General features: G+C 34.6%; 1 protein-coding gene across 9 annotated transcripts in view; it reads left to right on the top strand.

Annotated features, from left to right (window-relative positions):
* Positions 1-21,620, top strand: part of LOC112464527 (dystrophin-like) — a 455,372-nt gene that overhangs the window by 162,898 nt on the left and 270,854 nt on the right. For all 9 annotated transcript variants that reach the window (XM_025031567.1, XM_025031559.1, XM_025031568.1 and 6 more), the window contains 3 exons: positions 6,225-6,436; positions 8,052-8,206; positions 8,833-9,022. In XM_025031567.1, the coding sequence (XP_024887335.1) occupies positions 6,225-6,436; positions 8,052-8,206; positions 8,833-9,022 (557 nt within the window). The remainder of the gene's footprint in view (positions 1-6,224; positions 6,437-8,051; positions 8,207-8,832; positions 9,023-21,620) is intronic.

Raw genomic sequence — 21,620 nt, 5'->3', positions numbered from 1 at the left:
TTGGATTTTAGTTACATTCCAATAATTGTCATATTTGTGTGCGTTATCTTTCATAAATGTTTATCCTTTATAAATGTTTATTACATTGACAATTTGTTCCTCTTTATAGCTTTTGACTTTCCAAATTATCATGAAAAATTACTTTTATGTTTGAATATTTTTATATTGTTTATACATTCTTATTAAAATATAATATTCTGTAGAAACTTGTAAAAGAATATTTTTAGTGGTACATAATATATGCAACTTTGCTCGATCATTACCGCAAAATCTCTCTCAAGAGTTTAGTTGGAACTTTCCCTGCGGCAAGAAGTAAACCGAAGAAATTCGTCGGAGCGCGTTTGAATTTTAACGATAAAAGTTTTCGACTTTTTTTGATCCCTTATTGTAAAAAATAAGGTTGCCGAGCTTTCAGTGGCTTATAATTTTTATATAATCTTCATAAGAGAAGGCGGAATGTATTTTCACGCAGTTGATGTTTTATGATATTGTTTTGCAAAAAATCATTTCTGAGTAGCATTTTAGTATCTATTATTAAGTGTTTGACATAATATCAGTTTATATAATATCTCTCTCTTTCTCTCTTATGCAGTCTCTAATAAGTTTAGCATTGACACAAAAATATCAGTAAATCGATGTTTCTAGAATTGCGTGACAAAAGTTACGCAGATGACTTTCGTTTTCGAGAGCCAAAGGAGGATTGAGCTGCGCACGCCAGCTTATTAAATTTAGATACGGATTAAATTAACTCGCTGTCGGAGCTCGCTACCTTTTCGTTAGTTGAACAACTCTATCTTTATTTGTTTCGAGATCGAGATACCGCCGCCGCTTCGAACTACCGTGCGGAACAACAATGAACAAAGCGTGTAACTTTCAAATAACTTTGTCGGCCTGCGTTCGAACGTAATCCACTTGCGAGTCTCCGTAGAAATCTTAGGAGAAGTCAAGCTAACGAAGTTTACAGGGAGTTGAGCGTTATTCGGCACGGCATCTTTCTGTCGGCAGTTATCCGCGTTTCGATTTGTCCGTAATGTTTGCACCTTCGACAGCGTTGACGCTGTTGGTGGATTAAGATATGATGCTTTACAGCAAACGCGAATTAATTATATGGTAATCTTATGTGTTGACGCATAATATAGTTTTAATTTTTATTATATCGCTTGTAAAACGTGGCGATTATCATGAATACGTTTGCATTGAAGAGTTGCTATATAAATGAAGAAAAATTATTATTGAATAATCTTATTTACAGTATCTATGCTACTTTATACTTAAGAAAATACATCTGACAAAGTACATTTTAAATACTTTGTTCATTTATTCTATAACATAGATATACACTGGAAATTAGCATAATATAATAGATGCATACAAATTAAGAAGTACAAAATGAATATGTTTATTTTTGTCCATTTGTTATTAATTTTTTACATTTTTTTCTAGCAAAGATAAATTGGCATTTTTTAAATAATTATCCCGCATTTTTTTATAGCTTATTTTATCTTTTTTTATAGCTTATTTATATCTCTAGCTATATATTTTATTGTGTGTGTGTATTATAAGAATACTATTTAAATAGATTTAACTATTTATTAGAAAATAATAGTGATAATATATATATATTCCATAATACTTTAGGTATTATGGAAATGAGAGAATTACGAGAGAAAAAGAATCTATTTAAATCTTCTGATTTTCGTTTCTGTTACTTCTATCGAGAAACGTTCTGAGAATATCGATCTGATTCCTAATTAGTCTCAAACGAGCGAAATACATTTTTGTCGATCTAAGTAACGAATGAATAAATTAAAATATATGGATTTTCTATTATAACACCATTTTGTTAGGTAATAATAAGAACAAAATGATTTTTTTTTATTTTTACACCAGAATTAACCTATGCAAAGTATTTGAGTCTCATTTATGAATTTGAGATGGAACTTTATTTATTAATGAATTAATTGAACGAGAGGAAAAGAGAAAGGAAAGCAACGTTGTGAGTCGTTAGTATTTCGCGATGCAGACTTCCATTGATACCGTGAATCTCGATAGTCTCATAGACAATGCGTTCTTGGCAACTTTGTGACTCCCCGGTGAATACGCTCGTCAGTTTTGCATGTATATATGACTATCTGCATAATCTATACTAGTTCGCGCAACACGTACGTGTATGTTTGCTATGGCGGAGGTCGTTGGCAGACTCAGGTGTGCCGATAACTCATTCCACGTGTGCCTTGCGTGATACTGTATATATTTTTCTTTCAATAACTCCCGCAGTTTTATCTATGCGAAAGTCGCCGTTCGCGTTGCGGTTATTCTAAGAGATTTATCGATTTACGAAAAAATCAAGTCTATTTATTGAAACTTGAATTTTAAAATAAAAAAAAACTGTTTGTTATTTTATCGTGATAGTTTATTATCGCGTAACGCGCGCATTCAATTTTCAAAAGCAATTTTTATATATTTAAAAAGTTATTTTAAAGTAGAAATAAAAAACTATTGTAATAGTATGACAAATATTAATCGCAATAAAGATTATCACAATAAAAAAGTGTGCAAGTAGAAACTTGCACATTGCTTTCTCATAGTTTTTAAGTGTGCAAGTAGAAACTTGCACATTGCTTCCTTATAATTTTTAAATGTACAAATTATAAATTTGAACATTACTTTCTCACAATTTTCAAGTATGCAAATTATAAATTTACACGTTGCTTAATCAACATTTTATTTCGCTCATAAAGCTTCCTCTATGAGAAAGCCAAATTAATAAATATGTACTAATAAATTATACATAAAAAAAAGGCTTCCTCACATAAGAGGAAGCTTTATGAGCGAAATAAAATGTTGATTAAGCAACGTGTAAATTTATAATTTGCATAGGTACTTGAAAATTGTGAGAAAGTAATGTTCAAATTTATAATTTATACACTTAAAAATTATAAGAAAGCAATGTGCACACAAGTTTCTACTTGCACACTTAAAAATTATAAGGAAGCAATGTGCAAGTTTCTACTTGCACACTTTTTTTTTTATTAATTCTTTCAGTAAATAAACAAAGATGAAATATTAAAGATGATAAAAATTGAAAGCGTGTACGCATTTATATTTAAAACTTGACGAAATTTTTTATTGGTGAAAATAATGTTCAATTAATGTAATTTCGAAGTAAATATTTTTTTATCTTAACGTGAGTTTCCTTACATCTGGAAAGTCCATTCAACCGGGAACGCATTAATCTTCTTCAGGTTTTAGCGGACGTGACAACGAGTGTTCGGTCAGTTGCTCCCTTGTATGTCTGATTTATATAATCAAATATAATGGAAGGGAACAGAAGAAAGATGCGTGTTGTATCCTCTTTATTTTCTTTCTATAGTTATATACAATATGTGAGAAATCTATTTAATGTATTTCTTAAATGTATAATATTTCATACGTTATGAACAGCTTTTTATAATGATTTCTTATACATACATAATTTGAACAAACTTAATTATATAGCCGTTGGAGAAATTTATGGATTAATGATATTAATTTATAATTAAATGGATTAATAATACCAAAGGGTTTCTGCTATTGGAATAAGTTATTAGCCAAAATTAATATGTAAAATGTAAATACTAGAATATTAAAAATCACATTTTCAAATAATTTAGAACATTAACGTGAAATAAATAAAACTAATAATCTATTATTCAAGGCAATTTTTAATATCTTATTACTGTCAGTTTTAATATTCTCAGTTTTTCTGTCGGGAGAGATTGACGTAATCGGGATTGAGAACTAATTAAAACTATATGTCGTCATATATTCATCGGATTTATCGGTCGTTAGTATGGAATTAGACAGGATTATCGGAGCAAGCGTCGCTTCCAAATCTTTCTCAACTGATCTCAGTACTTGTAATTTGCATGCAGGCAGAAAAATATACGGCGACGTATAATAAAGGCAGCTTTGAAGTGCAGGTCGAAGTACATAGGGGTCGATGAGGGCGAATTGCTCTCATAATAAGTCGTTGAAAGTCATTGAAGTAACACCCCCCCGTCTTTCGCACGACGTTCTTTAGCGAACGAGGTGATAGAGCCGAGCTTTTTGAAAAGTCGGCGTACGTTGTGCACATTTAAGATCCGTCTTTTAATCCCTTATTCGTCGCACCTTTGCCAAATTACGTGTGAAACTTATTCATGACCGGATTATTAAAGCAGTCTTGCTTGGTTTATATAAGTGTGTCGCGTGTCGTTTAATATATTTGAATAATGGATGAAACGCGGCGTGTTAAACGGAACAGTTAGAACTTTGGGAATAGTGGAAACTATTAATATAGTAAACACATGAATATGTAAGATCCGCGAATCCTTTACGATGCAAATTGTCCTGACGGTTTCGCCGTGAGCGAATTCACCGTAATTTGTTACAATTTATCGCTGGCGAGAAAAATAAAAATATCTTTATTTTGACCTTTGCTCAGAATATAATAGCGCGTAGAATATGAAGTAAATAGTTCTAAATAAAATTCTTTATAAAATATTAACATAAGTTTTTAAACCTTCTTTCCTTATCTTTTCAGGTAATTCAAATTTCAAGTATATTATGTTTGATTACGCAATTATATTTTGTACTTAAACAACCAATTAATATAATATATAATAATTAAATAATTATATTAATATAATATGTATATTAATATAATTATTTAATATGATACATATAATAATTAAATAATTATAAATAATTAATAATTAATACATTAACAATTAATATGCAATAATTAAACATTATAAATTCTGTTGTTTTATATTGGATTGATTATTGTTATGTTTTTTGAAAAAGCAAAACCTTATCAGAGATGAATAGCAAAATCTAGGATTTCAGGAATCTATATATAAATAAGCCATATTTTATCTTAAAATTTATAACTTTTGCAAGGTTTGTATATAACATGATATTTTTTATCTATCATGTTAAAAGTTTATGCGATGATAAATATTTTTGCTATATTAAAAAATTTCTTTTATTAAAATCTTTTGAAATATACCCTGCAGCGCGTCATTGATATTTGAATATTTGAAATATATTTGAGATATATTTTAATTGAAAAGATATACTATGCAAATGCAATGCTTTCATCGAAATTAGAATTCTTTTTTATTTCAGCCGTTATGTTGTTTGACTTTATTTATTTGTTCTTATTTATATGTTTTTATTAAAATAATATTAATCGCGTGCTTTTGCGAAATGTACATGGACAGAATCGTTATGGGTTTCTTTTATAAAGGAATATTTTTTTATCAGAACTGTTGTTATTTTAGTTTCCGTGCTGTTTGGCGACATGCGTTCTCGAAACATCGCGCATATAAGGTGCATTCTTAAAGGTATACGGACATGATGTTCACGCGTGCGAATTTTGTTGTTGCGGATATTGAATCGTTGCCAGTGTTTTGCGCCTGCTTCATCCAGCTGTGCTCTCTAACTTGCCATTTACAGTTTGGATTGTTTCCAACTGATACCTCGTGTACGGCGTGAATTTCGACGTAGGCTTTTTGTTTCAAGGGACGTACGGAAAGGTATAATGGGACAAGGTTTAAAGAGACATGAAAAAAATAATGATTTAAGCGTTACCATTTGTGATATTTCTCACTTAACATTTTATATCATTTTTTGAGTGAGGTGTTGACTTAGTTCATATATATGACATGTTAAGGAAGAAGTATCACATATACGAATAGTAGCATTAATATTTTATGATGTTAATGCCTTTCACTCTTTTAGCCATTCGATGCACTTTGATAACTCGACGCTTTTAAGGCGTAAAAATGTCTTTGTGGATCAAAGCAATTTGCAATGTTATTTCTGTCCGTCATGAGCAATTCAGGAAACTTAAACATATTGTGTGCTCGTAATTATATTAATTATAATTCACTGATATTGATTATGTATATTTTTTATATAAGTAGAAAATCTTGATTGCGCGCGTGAAAGAATTTATTTTTCAAAATTGGATTCAGCGCTATGAAATCTTTCAAATATACATGTTTCTAATATACACAATTTTCAAAAATTTTTGTCACAGTGTGATTAGTTTGCAAACTAAGAATTAAAGTTGCTCCAGCGATTTCAGTGTTAAAAATACTCGCTATGATTTGTTTTCATGGGACTTAAGAAATTAATAGTTATATTAGTTGCAGTAACGTATTCTCACTACGTCGTTTTCCTGCTTAATGTTGCAGTCACCAAGCTGAGGGAGCACTGGGATGAGACGAATTCAAAAGTCATGCAAAGGAAGACGCAGTTGGACATGATGCTGGGCGACAGTCAACGATATGAGGCGAAGAGAAACGAGGTGGAGGTCTGGCTAGCACGAATGGAAACTAGACTCGAGAGAATGCGAGCTGTGGGGCACACCGCCGACGTACTCGAGGCGCAGCTCAAGGAACAAAAGGTACATCGAACTCTCTTTCCGTCTTTCCGCAAGTAACCGCGTTAGCTCTTCGAGTCGGCGAGTTTTTAGTGCCACGCGAGAGAAGTGTCTTTTAGTGAATGGTGAGAATAAAAAGACAGAAAAAAGTGCTGTGCGATAATGTGTCTGCCTATTTGGCTTGTCTGCAATATCGAAAATGTTTTTTTATTAGTAATCTTTGAACACGAAATATATTTAATGGAGATTCATAAATTTATATAATCAGAAACTCTATTAAAGTGCCGATAGATTTGATTGAATTGTGTTGAAACACAGTTGGGATATTGTAAAGATAGCTATCTTAGTTAAGTACATTTATGCTTTGAAAAGTGTCAGTTGTGAACGTTTTCTTGTATTTGATCGTGTTATTGTTCAAATGTTTTCAATTTTAGTTTTATGGAGATATTATATCTTTGCAATGTGGCTTATTTTTACTACAAGATGTTTCGACAGTGCATTTTTCATCGTGTGCATCAGGAATATACTGATATTAAATGAAATATCTGCTGACTGATATTATTTCGTACGAGGTAAAGCTTGTGAATTACAGTTTTTTTCGAATACAGATGGCATAACATTCAATATCATGAAAAATTTTTTTATTATGCTAAAGTTTATTACATCATGAAAATTTATTAGATGTGATTACTGTTGACCGCAAACAATGTAGCAGCCTTACAAAAATGTAAGATTCTTTTTATTATTATATAATATGAGTACGCAAGCACTGAACACTATATCGAAAGTTCGCGAGTGCAAATGTTTTCTGAAGCCACAAACTTTTCCCATTCGTAAGCTGAATTAAAGAGAGCGAACGTTTTGGAATCCATCTGCCCAGTAATAAGTCCTTTCTAGTAATCTTTTCCTACTTTGCATACGACAGTATAACGCGGTCTGAAAAAAGTTGTAGCGAATAAGGAATGTAGCTTCCAACGTCTCAATCAACGAGATCTCAGCCGGCGGAGCGCATTATGCGCGAGGAGCTCTGTTTAGATTCAAAAGAGCCAAATGAGATATTCATAGAATAATTTATTTCCGCAACAGTGTGCTTTCGCGTTGCCTTTGACTGAAACGCATTTGCTGCGTTTCTTCCGAACCTCGCATGTCTCATTTTCTGAATAGATTCTGAGAAAAGCTTATGAAATAGTTCAACATAATTATTTCGTTGTTGTCGATAGGAGAGTAACTTGAGAGGTTAATATCTTATTTATTTCTATAATTTTTATAACATAATTTTATATTTACGAGCATTTCTTTCAACTGATATTGTGTACGTTTTACGTTTTTTATTTGCTAAAAAAAATCATTATTTATATGGAGGTTTTATCTCAATGTGCACTTTGCAAGTCTGATCGGGACCAATCAGTGCCGACGGATATCCAAAGAAAGTTGCATCGTACGGTATATCGGCGTAAAACTTTTATTCGAAGCTCTCTTCGAAGGTTTAACTTCGCTGACTTATCGAGGCTCGAGTGCAAAAGAGGCACGGCTTCTTCTAACCCGATACGAAGTCGGAGTTAGATAGAAGTTTCCTTTTTTCGCCCGCTGGCCCACCGTCTTCGATTTCACAATCTCGTTCCCTTTCTTTTCCTCGCAGTCGTTTCATGCCGAGCTGCACCAGTACAAACATCACATCGAACTTTTTAATCAGCTCACTCAGAAGCTGATAGCGGTTTATCAGCAGGACGATACGACACGGGTGAAGAAAATGACGGAAACGATCAACCAGAGATACAACAATCTCAATACGAGGTAAGTAACAGTAATTTCTTATATTTGTTTGCGAAAATGTCTCGCAATCTTTTAAAGCATTTTCCTGCGGTTTGGTCTTCATTGACATTAAATTTATGAGTTATGAATAAATTAAGTGGAATTAAATAAACTTTAAATTATAAACAAATTGTTACATATAATTAAATTAATTCAAAATAACTTGTGAATTTAGTGTGAATATAAATATTGATACTCGTTTATGTAATACGTTTTAAAGCAGATTATTTTTTCTGAATTACAGCTCAGAATCTAGGCAAAGAAATAGGTAGAAAAAACTCATTCCTTGCTGCAATTTTTATTTTGATAAATTTCAAATTTGTGTCTTATTTATCAAAATATTTTATGTTGAAAATTATAAAGTTGTAAGGAACAATGGCGAATAATAAATAAATTAATAAAATTTTGATTAATAGAAGATTAATTCGAGTTTGTAAATAAAAAATCGTAATCAAGAAATGCACCTTCTGGAACAGCTTATAGAGCAAGCATGGCGTATTTGCTCTAGGGTTTCCATTCGCGTCTATAGCGTCTCGAGTTAAGGAACTTTGCTTCGAATCAAACTGTAGATCACGGATGTAATACTGTATCGACCGATCCGTTTCCAGCATCATCAATCGAGGGAAACTACTGCACTCGGCGATGAACTCGCTCCACAACTTCGACCGGTCCCTAGACAAGTTCTTGGCCTGGTTGAGTGAAGCGGAGTCCACGATGGAGGGATTGGAAGCGGAAGCCGATCGACTGGGTGGACGACGAGACCAGGGCGCGCTCAGACGACCGCAACATCAGCTTAAGGTAAGATTGTCACGTTCACGCAAATCTCGCGACAAGTTCCGACACGGTACTTTGGTAATGTAAGTGTTATGACCCGGTGCAACACAGCCGCAAATTGCATCGTTCATCATTGTGAGACGAGAAAGATCGCTCATTTTTCAAATTGCTCGAGCTGAATATCTTTCATAATATGAGATATTACTTTTTTGATTATTTATGCCAGTAGCAGTGCATGTGATGGAAAAATATTGGATGTTTAAATCTAAATATTTATAATTATCCATAAGTGTTGCAATTCTTAGATTAGGTCGCTGCAACTTTGATAATGGGAACACTGAGTGATTGTATAAACAAACGCGTTCTTTATTAGCGTTGCAAGAGACAGAGAAAGTCGGGTGTATGCTCACGTGTTGCGCGTTCTAAAAGGAACTTCATGGAGCATTTCTAAAATAATGAATCTAACATTTTTAAAAATCGATCCTTACATTAAAACTCAACTAACAAAATAACACTCAAATATAGATCTTCTCTATTCAATTCATTAATTTATATGTCTTTATAACCACTTTGTTATGTTGTTTAGACTATTTCTAGTTATCATAAAACCAAGTTATATTGTATACTAGCAAAATTCAGTTAAGTTTTACATTTTAATAAGGAAGAAAAAGGAAAAGATTTTACCAGAATGATTTAGTAGCAAGATAATCAAATATTTCATGGATATTTGAAAACATCAAATTATTCTTTTAATTATTACATACCATGATTTTTATTTATTATATGCGGTTTAAATTTCTGTTTTATATATATATGTTTCAAATTTTATTACGAATTGCTACGTATGTGGTATCACGGCGCATATTTTGCCAAGCAGAAGATAACAGTTTTTATTATGCGTGCATCACAATATGGATTGATTAAGAGTTAAATATGATTCGGTCGAGTCATGATAGTCACGCCGACTTCTGACTTCTCAACGCTGCGCATCTTCTACGATACGTAATAGGTTTTGCGGCTTCGACCGATTGCCATAAAAGCGTATCGAAATGTCAGACAGTCGGCGCTATCGACGTATCCATTAAAAAGAAAAAGATCGATATCGAGTACCGATATAATGCGGTGACGGGCCATCAGTCCTTGCACGCAGAATGCGTTTTCCGCTTTATACTTATACGGATTTCCAGAGCGTCAAGATTTAAATTCTCGTGCGCCATGCGTGCGCCCGCGGTTGTTTTTCGTCGCGTTGACGCATCCGGTAAATTTCTCACCGCAACTGGCAGCCATTGCATTCACGTGCTGTGATTTAGTTACCCTGTAATTTTGCATTTGAATCGGTTGCTTTTCACGCGACCCCCGATGTTTTTTGTCGGCACGTTACCGATTTTTTTACGGTCGTTGAGCATTTCATTAATTTGCAAGCGATCATTCCCTTCGTTCGTCGCGGTAAAACGAATGTGATGCTCGTAGAGAATAGAAAATAAATTTCTCGCGATTTTTTGCATTTATTGAATTGTGGAAAAAATTTTATGTATTATTATTACTTTTTTTTTATGCGTCTACGAATTTTACGTAAATATAAAACAGGATTAAAAAGGTCGAAATGTAAAATTATCGTTGTTTATAAGCGATAAATCGTGCGGCAGTAAAAATTGAATTAGATACACAAATAGAAAATGAGTAATAATGATTACTGAACGTTGAATACATTTTAATAAGACTGCGTAATTACATGCTGTATATGCGCGATATTTAAGAGAATTGCTTGCGAAATTGGTACTGATAGATCGCGCTCGTGGATTTAAACTGATGTACTACACGCGGCCAGTATAATATCTCTGCGCGTACCTTTTATTGTAGAAATTGATCTATTTTTAATATTGAATTGTGAGTACTTGCACGAACGTGGCCTACGCATCCGCGGGGATCATTATATTGTAATACTTGTTTTCCATAATTATTGACAGACCTGTTTGCAATCGCCTTACCCACGTTCTATTTGCTCGTCGAGACAGCACTAATTATTGACAGAAACAAGCGCGATTACCGTCGGTGAGCTAGACTTTGATCGATTGCGTGTAATATTTAAGAGCAAATGATCCTTGAGCAAGGAGCTTAGTTTCTTGCATTTTAGAGGCAGATGCTGGTGAAAATATTTGTGAACAAAAATTCACAAAGTTAAATTTTTATTAATGTGTGTTATATTTACTGCAACCAGCTATTTATTGATTAATTTTTTGTATCATTTGACTATTTAATTTTGTAATTTTGGTCGCATATCTTTTCGGGAGAATTATTGGAAAAAATATTAGTATTATTTTAATATGATGTACATTGCACTTTATCTCTATATTTTGTTTTATCGAGAAATATTGCATTTTAAGAATATTATATCGCATGTACTATTATTAAACACATCTTTTCGTTAAATTGTGTAAGATTTAAATAATCTTTCTATTAAATTTTCAAACAATTTTAGTAAAAATACACTATTTAATTTGTTGCGAGATCAAATTTTATACTAATGATATCTTATTATGCCGTAATTATTCTGTTGTCATTTAGAGTTCGTGTGGCATGTATAAAGATTCTCTCATACCGATTGCTAAAATTAAGTTTGGCGAATATTCGGATATTTTCTGCAAATGCCTGAATAATCTATTAATCATTTAATCAATAGGGAAATCTCCAATTTATTATTGAAATGATCGATCGCTAATAACAAAATTTACTGCATCCGCGCTAGTAACAAAATTAAACGATTAATAATGATCTTCTTTTATTAATTTGTAATCACACTTGATAATATAATATATATGATGCTTAACATTGAGTGTTAGAAAATTTAACATCATGATAATAAATATTATAAGATTATAATGAATATATATATATTGAGACAAGACGCATGAAAGAACCGTTTTCCATATGTTTTATTAATCCTTTTTGTATTATACTTTTTGTTTGGAAACGACAAATGCTATGATATTCGATATACATATATCCAATAAATGACGAGAGCATAATTTATAAACTGGAATTATTAGCGATGTGGAAATAGGTTATTTGATCAATCACATAATAACTGATTGGAATTTGTTATTCGATCCATCGTATCCATCATGAGTAGTTAGAATGCTATGTAATATTCTGCTGTTCAATAGCTCAGCGATAACATGATTTTCCAAAAATAATCGATGTACGTTGAGAAGCAAATAATCGATATTATTTGCTTGGAATATTTCAATGTACATTTGCAGACTTTTGTATATCTTTCATTTCGTATCTTTTTTTAAAACTCGTGCTTCTCATAATAAATATTCTTTTAAATATGATAAACGCTAAAGTTTCGCGTTCGGTATGAAACAATTATGAGCTGGCAATTATATTATCCCAAGCTTATATTTTCATTCACCATACACGCGACTCTACATCATGCTAATGTTGCTGTATGTGGAGTGGAATATCGCGAAAAACTTGTTATCGCCTCTTGTTACAATGAGTCGCGCAAACGAAACCTTTTTTTCCCGGCGCATCACGTTTTCATGTGGGAACCATGCTGGTCGTACCATCTGGCACTCGAGATTAATTAACTTCATCAGGAGAGCGTACCCATTTTATCCTTGCTAAACTCTTTGTACCTCGTTGACACAATTTTGAAGTTATTCGTGGTTATATAGCTGTAATTTATTTCGAGTTCACGGTACTCGTTTTATTTCGTTGTTCATGGAATTTACGACTAAAGATAGATATTAAATCGAAACCGAAGTGAAACAGTCGGTCTGCGCTACAGAATTCTTACTTAGTCGCTTATTTACATACGACGATAAAAATGGAAATCGAGCGGCGGATAAGTGTAGCGGCTTTTTCCCCTTTGATTGTAAAGCTTGCTTTTATTGTTTTATGGGTTCGTTGCTCTCGCGCGGCGGACAAATTAGAGGCAAACGTCAAATGCCGTTTGCAGTTTCCACGAAAGTTAACGAGCTATCGAGAAGCAATTATATATTTAAAATCACGAAAGAATAAATTATAAAGTTTGCCTAGCAAGCTAAGATGCAATAAACTTTTATGTATAATGCTAATTTTTATATTTTTATTGGCTGCAACGGTTGCGGTGTAACTCTGAAATGTACTGCTGGACTTTATACTTTCGGTCGACGTCGCTTGTACTTGTTCTGATATTTGATATGCGGTAAACATTATTTTCCTCAATTCCGCATATCCGCGCTTAAATGTACTGCAATACAATATTCTGAGGAATAATGCATAACGTCTGTCAATATATCGTGCACATATTTGTGACCGAAACTATTGAACTACCCTGATATTTCTTGAATATAGTAGTCGCGCGGCTAGTTTCGCAACGACGCCGTTCTGTATCATAGTTTACAAACGTCAACGCGATTCAACTAATGAATTATCGACCTACACCGCGCCGGCGGACATAACTTATGTGTGTACCACTTGCCCATATCTACCTCCCGTCTTTCGAGAACGCGTCTAACGGAATTTCTAGTATCATCGTCGAAAACGCGCTTATTCCCCCACCATTGAGCCGCAATCCGCTGGCTTCCAGCTTGCGTACTTACGTCGATATTACGTCCAACGAAATTATTTCCGAGCTGTACAGCTGAGTCTTCAGATATTCTGTGTATATTATGTACATTTTATCCAAGATTTTTAAACATGTCTAGCATTATAATCTACGTTTTTAATGATTATTATTATTTTTTACGAACAAAACTTTAACGTAAAAATAAGCTACCATTTATTTTGATAAAATATTCGCTTTATTTTGTCAGAAAGATAAAATATATCTACGTGTTGCAAGTTTCCTTCAAATGCAAGCCTTTTAGCATAGTTCGACATCAAAGAGGTATACATTTGAGACATTGCACATTCACGATTTATTTGCGAGATGCAGAACTCGTTGCTACGCGACGTCTTATGTTTCTAACATTCGCGAAACGGACTCGAACGGGTTTGCTCCGCCTGAGATGAGGTGTTTCGCGCGTGCTTCAGAACTACAATCTTTTTTTTTTTTATTGTGCGTCATATCGGAATTCCACTGCTTTTAGGAATCGTTTATACGGAAAATAGAGAGCATCGATTGGCGGGATGTCGGGGAGTCGCTTACGTGACCCGGACTTACGTTTCGCCTTTAGATGAACAAAGAGAGTACCAGCCCTTTCTCATATTCATGGTAAACACGCTTCGCTTCGTTAAATCAACCTTACCGTGGCTAATCCGGTTTAATGCAATTTCACTTGGTGACTCTCTCTCTCTTTTTTTTCTTTATCGTAGAGCCGTGTATACACTCTATACGAGTCAAGTCCTCCGCTGTCCCTGCGGGAAATCCGCCTTCGTACTTAGGCGTCATTAAATGTGCAGAACCGTGATTTATTGGTGCAGCGGTGTTGATTTTCGAAAGAAGAGGGAAAATCAGGCGGTCCGTGCGATAATTAGCAGCGTTTAGTCAAGTGTGATAATTCGAACTGATTGGACTATATTTCACATATTTGAATTATATTTTTTGCAACTAATGTGTTTTGCATTATTATAAAGGTTTTGTTCAATTACATCTTCGTTCACAGCAAGTATATAGCAATTAATTAAGTTTAAGTTTGATTAATTGTTACATTTCTTACTCCAAAATAATTCTATTTTTTTTATTATAAATATTTGAATATATTATAAAAATATAGTATTGTTTTTTCGCTCTAATTTGTCGAATACTAGTAATTGCGCTATTCAGAATTAACTGACTTATCGAGCAATAAAATACGTTGGATTTTCTCATGGTAGTATAATTATATTTTAGGCTCAACTGAGTTAAATTTCAGAAGTTCAGACCCAACTGTCAGACATCTGTTCGAAAGTTACTTTATCATAATTAATTTTGCATGTGCGGTCTTATCCGACTGGATATTTGTTTTCCGCGCGCTCGACGTACAATTGTCAAGGTTGACTAAACGGGCATTAAATCTTCGCGGACGGGGTCGCGATCGGCGAAATGGCGGTGTATTGTCGGGGTCCCGAAGGTCACGGAAATACGGAAGAACGAGTAAACCGAACCAGCCACTTTCCCTTTCTCGCTTCATCGCGCCGAACACAGCCGAACGATCGATAAAACGCTTCCACCGTCGGGCGGCCGAGCGCCCCGCGACGATAATATTCCCCTTCTAATAGCCATTATTCCATTACATTATAGCGCTTTTCGAGAGCCGACGCAAGGGGAGCTTTGCCGTTCCGCGCGCTGCATTTTGGCCGTGTCGCGCGAGACAGACAGTACTCTGGAGAAAATTTACGGTGAATTTACATGCGCACGTGCTCCTGCGATATATATATATGCACGCCACGCCTCCAGACTTTTCTCAGTTAGAATCTCATTCCGAAATATCAGAGAACATGTCCTAAACATTTTCCAGCGTCTTGCGACACTTGTGAAATTAATGTCGTTTTATAAACATGAAATACGAAAGTAATATCTCAGACGAGGGATGTATATTCCTTTGACATAATAGTAATTGTAATTTAAACATGAAATTAACTAAACATATAAGTTTTAGGCTTTAGCTTTATATTGCTCTCAAAATTTGCTTCGCTATTCGTGTGCATTCATATACATAGTATAGAGTCATTCACATGTATAGAGTCATTATAAATCGCTTGAAGCTTATTTTCCCGAATGATCATGTCATCGCTTCATGCGCCCGCAATAAAATTATCAAACAACTGACGATAAGCTTAGGGATGCGTTCACTGGCTTATCCTCTTTTTTTAATGGTTCCGCGCACAAAGCGGCGTTCCCCTTCTTTTTCAACGCCAGGGGGTAGTTCTTTGCAACAGGCTGGTCGGTGCAGTCAAACCGCCCCTGCTCAATGCGGAAACATGATCTAAATCATCCGTCGTTACAAAAGATACACCGAGAGATACACGGCCGCCGTGTGCTCGCAAGCATGATGAAAATATAAAGCGGAAGTCGTAGGTTGTAAAGCTGCGACAAAGAGAGAGAGAGAGAGAGAGAGAGAGAGAGAGAGAGAGAGAGAGAGAGAGAGAGAAGGAGGGAATATTGCAATATCGTAAAGGCCGAATATATAAAAGAAACGTGTGCATGAAGGCAAGCTCTTTGTCAGGCCTTTCCATTAAGGGGCGAAATTTGAGAGCCGAAATTTAATTCCATGTCATTCGATATATACTTTTCCCTATTCTTCATGAAACGTCAAATTCCGCACATACACCAAACATTCGTTAATTATTCGTTCAATTTCTCCATTGGTTTTCATGGAAATTTCTCAACTTTAGAAACCACTGAAGAGTATACAACATCTTTTCTTTCTGATAAAATATTTGACATGTTCGAGTTCGTGATATTGTTCTAGCAGAAAAATTTATTATTGCATTGTAATGTTTCTTGAATCGTCTCTGCTCTTTCTCTCTTAAAAATTATGATTAAACTAATTGTGAGTACATACGTTCTTGATTGTTAGAAGTAGCTTTACCAGATGTTATTAATATTTTATCATTGATGATTTATCATGAATCTATTAATATCATTGATTAATTAAGAAAAACATTTAGCTAAATAACTTGAGTGAAATATTTCAGACAAAAATATGTAATCTTCACATTTGCGTCATATCTCATCAGCTTCCCTCAATTCCTATAAATAGAACATATACGCATCTGCTCATCCGCCTTCTCACCCCCATAATTCACATAGAAAAATTTGACACGAGGGGTTGTTTTCGATCGAAATAGTACGCGCATGCGCTTTAAGTTCACCCTAGAGGGCGACAGCTTTCTATCCACCCCTACTGTTCCATGGTCGGTAATGCAGAAGGTTCGTCTACCCTGGTTTAGGGGTGGTTTTTGTGTAACCGGCAATCTACCTTTGTACCGACAGTTGAACGTTCGCGACGAACTGCTGGTACGAAATTTCCTACAGCTTAGCTGTTGTCGATATGTAAGCTGTCGACGAGTGAGAAGTTTCTCCTGTGATTTCTTGGAATCCAATTTTCAGTTGCATCTCCAAACCTGCTATGGTAAATACGGCATCGTGATTAATTTATCGTTTGTTGATCGAAGCACTGAACAGTCGATCTAAATTTATCTGAAGTTTAATATTTAGTAAAAAAATAATAAATTGCAAGTATTTTAAAAAAAAATAATCATGAAAATATAAGGCAAATCTTAAAATTCGTTTAGTGAATTAATTGTCGAATTAATTTATTGCAAATTAAGTGTTTCAGATCTTAAGTTACTATCTATACAAATTTTTTTCTTTTGCAAAACTACAAAATCTTTCTTACAAAAGATATGTATAACTTTTAATAGTTGTCACACGTTCAAATTGATAAAGTATTATTTTGTTATTTTATTATCATGAAATAATAAAGTAAATGACAAAGAAGATACACAGAGATTGTAATTTATCTAACTTATACGTAACAGAAGATAGTGTCATCACGACATTATGTATTAAATGCGTGCTGGTCATTATTTGCCATTGATTATCAAATATGTTACTAATTTCGAGAAATATGGAATATTTATATTAATTCTCGTAATATAATTTACAATGAACGTAACATCACTTACGATTAGCATAAAACTTTAAAGAATTCGAGTTATCTTCCGTTCTTTCGGTTACGAGTGAGATAAGGAAGGAAACTGCGGTCTTATCGTGGCAGCATTCAGGAATCGCTCGATTTAGACAGCATCGCGTTTAAAAGTCGCGATATCTTGCTGCTCTATGTAAAGCCGTGCGGCAGCTTTAATTGTACAGCTATTTCGGCAAGTACTGAAGATATTAAATAATGAACTACCTACATCTCTCACAGGACGTTTAAATTTAAAGAAAATAAGATGTCGGAAGATATGGATCTCGTATTATAAATGATGACTTTTTTGCATAACATGCAGATATATATAGTAAGCGTTAAAGTTAAGTCGTGCAGCGAATATCGATGCAAAGAATAGAACGAAAAGATCCTACATAAACTCATAGTTTAGTACACCGTATAAGATTTTAGCGTTTATCGTATCTGCGATGCACTGTCGTCAAAAGTTTCTATTTTTTTTGTACGTCGCGTTTCGATAAATGCTGCGCTTTGTTCGTAATTTTCATTAAATCCAAGCGAAATGGTTATTTCGCGTGACATCGCCGTTGTTTCACGCAGTTCCTTCGCTCCCACAGGGTATCTCGGGCATATTTGAGCTGATTGTGTTTCCGTTCTTCCAACAACGGCTCCATGATTTATTCCGCGGCCGTGTCGCGGAAATCGTGTTACGCCATTGATTCGAGTTATTTCACCTCGTCCCTCGTTAGGCGGAATATATGCGAAAGCACCAAGAGATCGCAGCCAATATTCGAGCGAACGCTAAGTTGTCAGTTACGCTACGTTTGCACTGTACCGTGGCGGTGGCATTAATTTTGACTGAGCAATAATTCCGGGATATGTGGTGTTACCCAATGACCGCTGACAACGCCGGTTACCGGTTCTCAATTCGGCATTCAATTAATACTTTTTCTGATTGCTTTATCGACATCGATACGATAAATAATAGCCGATCGTTGAATTAAAAAAATAAAGAGATTGAGTACCTCTTCGGGATTAGTTTCAATTGATCAGGCATAATTTTACTAATCTAACTTTGTTGATTAAATTCTGTTTCCGTGACTATTTGTCGAACAAATAGCTATTGCGTCATTAATTATAAAAAATGTATTGGCATAGTATAAATCTCTGAAGCTTTTTATTAATTAAAAGATGTACTTTTCGTCTTTTCAATGCAATGTTTAATTTGTTGTTAAAATATTCTTTTATTTTTAGCAAATTTATTTTCGATTTGCTGTAATTTTAATTTACTTTAATGACGTGGACATTTAATTTATTTTAATGACATAGACAGTTTTAGTTTACGTCATTAATATTATGTTATATATTTTCATTAAATACACATTATTAACATGCGAGCAGCTTTACTGACTAACTTTTAGTTTACTCTTAATTAAAGATGTTGTCAGCAACTGCGCGTGAAAGTTCTTCTTGCGAATATTTTGTTATGATACCGTTATCACACAGAGGTGACCCGCACGGATGCACGTCATATGTCACGTGAAGAAGAAATGCATGCACGAGAGGAACATAATTGTTTATTAACATATATAGTAGCGCATACAACGCGAACTGAAGAATCCTTTATTTTTTCTCTTTTGCTCCATAATCTTCTTGTATCTCTCTTTCGCTTCTACGATTCCTTTCGGCAGATGGACAAATCCAATAGTCCATAGTTTCATGTTCCGGTGCTAGAATGGTTGCACCCCGGGGGATGTACGGGGGTTATCGAGATAACGTTGCGTGCAGATGCCGTTGTCTGGCGGCTTGTACCTACGTACCGGCAACTTTGCAGTATCGTCTCGTACTTGCACCATACAACCGTCGGCGTCGCGTGTGTCCGTATAGGGATGCGCTAGTATCCTTGTATTGCGGATACGGTATCGAGTCGCATGTCCACGGCAGAAGCTGCCAGCCTTTGTGCGCCTACGTATTGTCGATTGAGAGAGAAACTACCACGCTAAACGGCCGGATAAGAGGCCAAACTGGGAAAAAAGTGTATAAACGTGTCTGGGTTGAAGAAGTGCTATTTAGCTACTGCAACGAGTTGATTATTAAGTAAATCTAGTAATTTTGCATCAGTTATTTTTTAAATCTCCTTTTACGATGACTATTATTTTGATGTTATAGAAATTTGTAATAATACTTTTAATGATAAGTCATCACGTACAAGTATTTTTTTGTAGAAAACGATTATTCTATTGATTTCTTCAGACAAAAAATTTACCTTATTATATTTATTTCTTAAAAATGTTAACTATAAAATCGCTCATATTACATATTTTGTAGTTTGTAGATACAGAAAGAATTTCTTAAGAACAACTTTGTATAATAATTTGATTTAAGTATTACCGTTCGTTGACAGACATACGAGAAAATTCAAAAAACTTGCGCACAATGAAATATCGGACAAAAGAAATTTCACAAATTCAAGTCAAGCGAAATGTAGCGCGATCGCAAAAGATAACTGGAATCGTCTTTTGGGCGCAAAAGCAGGTCAACCTTGTTTCTTTGAAGAGTCGACAATTTGAAATCCCGTGACGATTTTCATGCGAGGATGGCAGTCAAGAGATAAGGAATCTTGGAAAAATCTGAACACTCGCTTGACTGTAGATGTAGACGTTTTTCTAAGAGTCCGCAGTAACCGCGTTATTTTAACGAAAGGTTTTTCTGTATTTCGCTTTTTCTCTTTCTCTCTTTTTCCTTATCTATCTATCTATCTCTATCTCTATTTCTATCTCTCTCTCGTCGCGAGATACTTTCGAAAAGAGCAACATTGACGAGATAGCCCCTGAAAATACCCGTTTATCTCGCAAAACCCGATCAGAATATCATAAATTCCTCGACTTATTTTATGCGACGCGTAACTTATTGCCATTATTGTCGTTTTCGCACGAACAAAAATCGAGTAAATCCCCGTGTGAAACATACGCGAAGCGTATAGCTTTAACGATATGCGTGAAATATATGCAATATCTTACGAAATTCATGATATATTTCCCGTGCAATTCCTGCGGGATCTTGGTTCGCGCCAACTGTCGACACTTGCCTGTTTACCGTCGTCGTTAAGCCGCACCTGCGGTTACGTGGAATTAACGGTTGAGATATTTCTCCTTTACAAGCTCTTTTGAGATAATTTACAATCGCAAAGAGTGATCGATTAAATAATCGAATAAAATTGATTAAAAGTATCTTTACTTTGTTTCTTTAATATAAAATTTAATATAAAGTAATATAACATTTTGTTTCAACAGCTATTTTCTAATTTGCTATTTTCTAATTTTATGTAAATAACATGCATATCACAAAAGAGCTATTTATTTAAATTTTTTATAAGCATAAATTTTTTATTTAAATTAGAATAGCAGGCCAGAGGTGCTATAGCTAAAAATTATGCTCAGGACGCCGCTACATCTCGAGTATCTATATCAAAACACCGCTTTCTTAATATAGCCTATACTCGAAAGGATACCTGATAACAGCAGGTCACTCTGCGTATTCGACGGTGAATGAAACGACTGATAAAGATAGCGAGGCAAATGCATGAGGGCACGTGCCCCAGTTATCCGAAGAGTCGGGTACGCGAGTTTGCCCTGGGCGTTCGACTAAACGCGCCGCTCTATTTAAATTCCACTGTCGAGAATGTTTCGTATTAAGGGGTTCGGCGAGTCTCTTAAGATGTTTCCCGGGAGGATGTAGCTATCGGCGTCGGATGATGCCGCAGCTCTCAACGACGGCAAAAAGTTGAGTGCATCGTCAGTGGTGGTGATCCCTTCCGGCGTTTCCTTGAAATAAGGAACCTCGGTGCGTATATAAAAGGAAACCATTGGGAAGCGTAAATACGTTACGTATTACAATATCCGCGGAAATGCGTTCTTGAAAATACTTATTGGAAACGGAACGCATATGTGTGAGTGAGACCATTGAGCCGGCAAGCGGAAATGATTTTTCGATAGATTCAAATTGCGTTTTCCGAATTTCGAAATCATTGAGTGATAAAC

The sequence above is a fragment of the Temnothorax curvispinosus genome, unplaced genomic scaffold, assembly GCF_003070985.1.
Source record: "Temnothorax curvispinosus isolate PA1 unplaced genomic scaffold, ASM307098v1 QBEX01014279.1, whole genome shotgun sequence".
In the NCBI taxonomy this organism is placed as follows: domain Eukaryota; kingdom Metazoa; phylum Arthropoda; class Insecta; order Hymenoptera; family Formicidae; genus Temnothorax; species Temnothorax curvispinosus.
The sequence above is the reverse complement of the archived record's forward strand: the minus strand, read 5'-3'. Positions and strand labels throughout refer to the sequence as shown.